The sequence below is a fragment of the Arachis ipaensis genome, chromosome B10 (genome assembly GCF_000816755.2).
Source record: "Arachis ipaensis cultivar K30076 chromosome B10, Araip1.1, whole genome shotgun sequence".
In the NCBI taxonomy this organism is placed as follows: domain Eukaryota; kingdom Viridiplantae; phylum Streptophyta; class Magnoliopsida; order Fabales; family Fabaceae; genus Arachis; species Arachis ipaensis.
The window spans coordinates 119,769,920-119,771,123 of record NC_029794.2 but is presented as its reverse complement, the minus strand read 5'-3'; the positions used below and the strand labels follow the sequence as shown (position 1 = coordinate 119,771,123).

The 1,204-nt window shown below is 42.4% G+C and overlaps 1 protein-coding gene across 1 annotated transcript in view; it reads right to left on the bottom strand.

Moving 5' to 3' along the window:
• The window catches only part of LOC107622654 (SCY1-like protein 2), an 11,116-nt gene extending 10,190 nt beyond the window's left edge, over window positions 1-926 (bottom strand). Inside the window, exon 1 of the mRNA XM_016324634.2 lies at window positions 218-926. Coding sequence (XP_016180120.1) covers window positions 218-709 — 492 coding nt within the window. The 5' untranslated portion in view covers window positions 710-926. The remainder of the gene's footprint in view (window positions 1-217) is intronic.

Below are 1,204 nucleotides of genomic sequence, written 5' to 3'. Positions count from 1 at the left end.
ACACACGGTTAAGGGGCATAAGCACCCAACCATTTCAAGCAACCAAGTTGGTACATTAACATAGTTTAACCTTAATTCAGCTTGATTAATTCCTAAAATAAATATTTCGTTGAAATACATGCACTAAATCAAGCTAGATGCCTAGATCACATAACACAATGAGAAAATTCGATGAAATTCAATTCAATTCAATTCAGTTCAATTCAATTTCAATTACCATTCCCCGGAGCTCCTTAGGAACATTGGGAACATTTTCCAAATTTCCCAGCGTATTAGCAACCGAAGCAAACAAAGGCTCGGTGACCATTGCCATGGCGTTCTTGCTCTCATCAAGTGCCTGGACCACGTGGACCACGCCAGGGTGCCGCAGCCGCACGAGCTTCGCAGCGTCTTTGCGGATCAAATCCAGGAACGAATCCTCGGCTGCTTTGGTAAGCCCGGCCCGCATTCGGGCCTCTGAGAGGGCCCGCTTGTCGAGCACCCACACGCACACGACCGGGTACTGGTGCTGCCGCGATGGGTCCCTGGACCGGCCAGAGTATAGCCTCCATGCCAGGCCCGGCCCGGCGGAGCCGATCTGATCAAGAAGCTCATAGTCCTGGAGGGCCTTGGGCCCAGTGACTTCCTGCACCGTCGTCTGAACCGTTTTCTCTATGACCGCCGCGGTCTTCGCCAGCGCTTGGGTTAGGGTTTTCATATTCAGCGACATTTTTGTTTTCTTTAATTGGTTACCCTGAAGAACCTTAATAATTTACGGAATGCACGAACGGAATTAATTGAAGATGAGAAAGTGATCGTGAAGGATGTTAGAGTGGCGAAGGGAATATAGAGAGAGAAAAAAATGGGATCGGAAAGTTTCAAGAGTTATTCTGGTCGCCGACGACGACGACGACGAGATGAGTACTGTTTCTTTTTTCGGGGGTCTATTTTGAAATTTTTTTAAATAAATAAAAAGTATTTTATTTACCAAAATATATTATTTGTAGCATTTTTATTAAAATTCATTATATCTTTTATCTTGTTTACTGTGTAAACGAAATAAAGTCCAATAGGGTAGACGTAAATAAGATACATGTATTTTTATTTCGTTTACGGTGAATATATATATGACATTTACAGTATAAATAAGATACGTTCAGATAAATTTTCAGCAACTATAAAATAATGTGCAACCTTTTGTGTTATCCACAAATATTCACTTCTT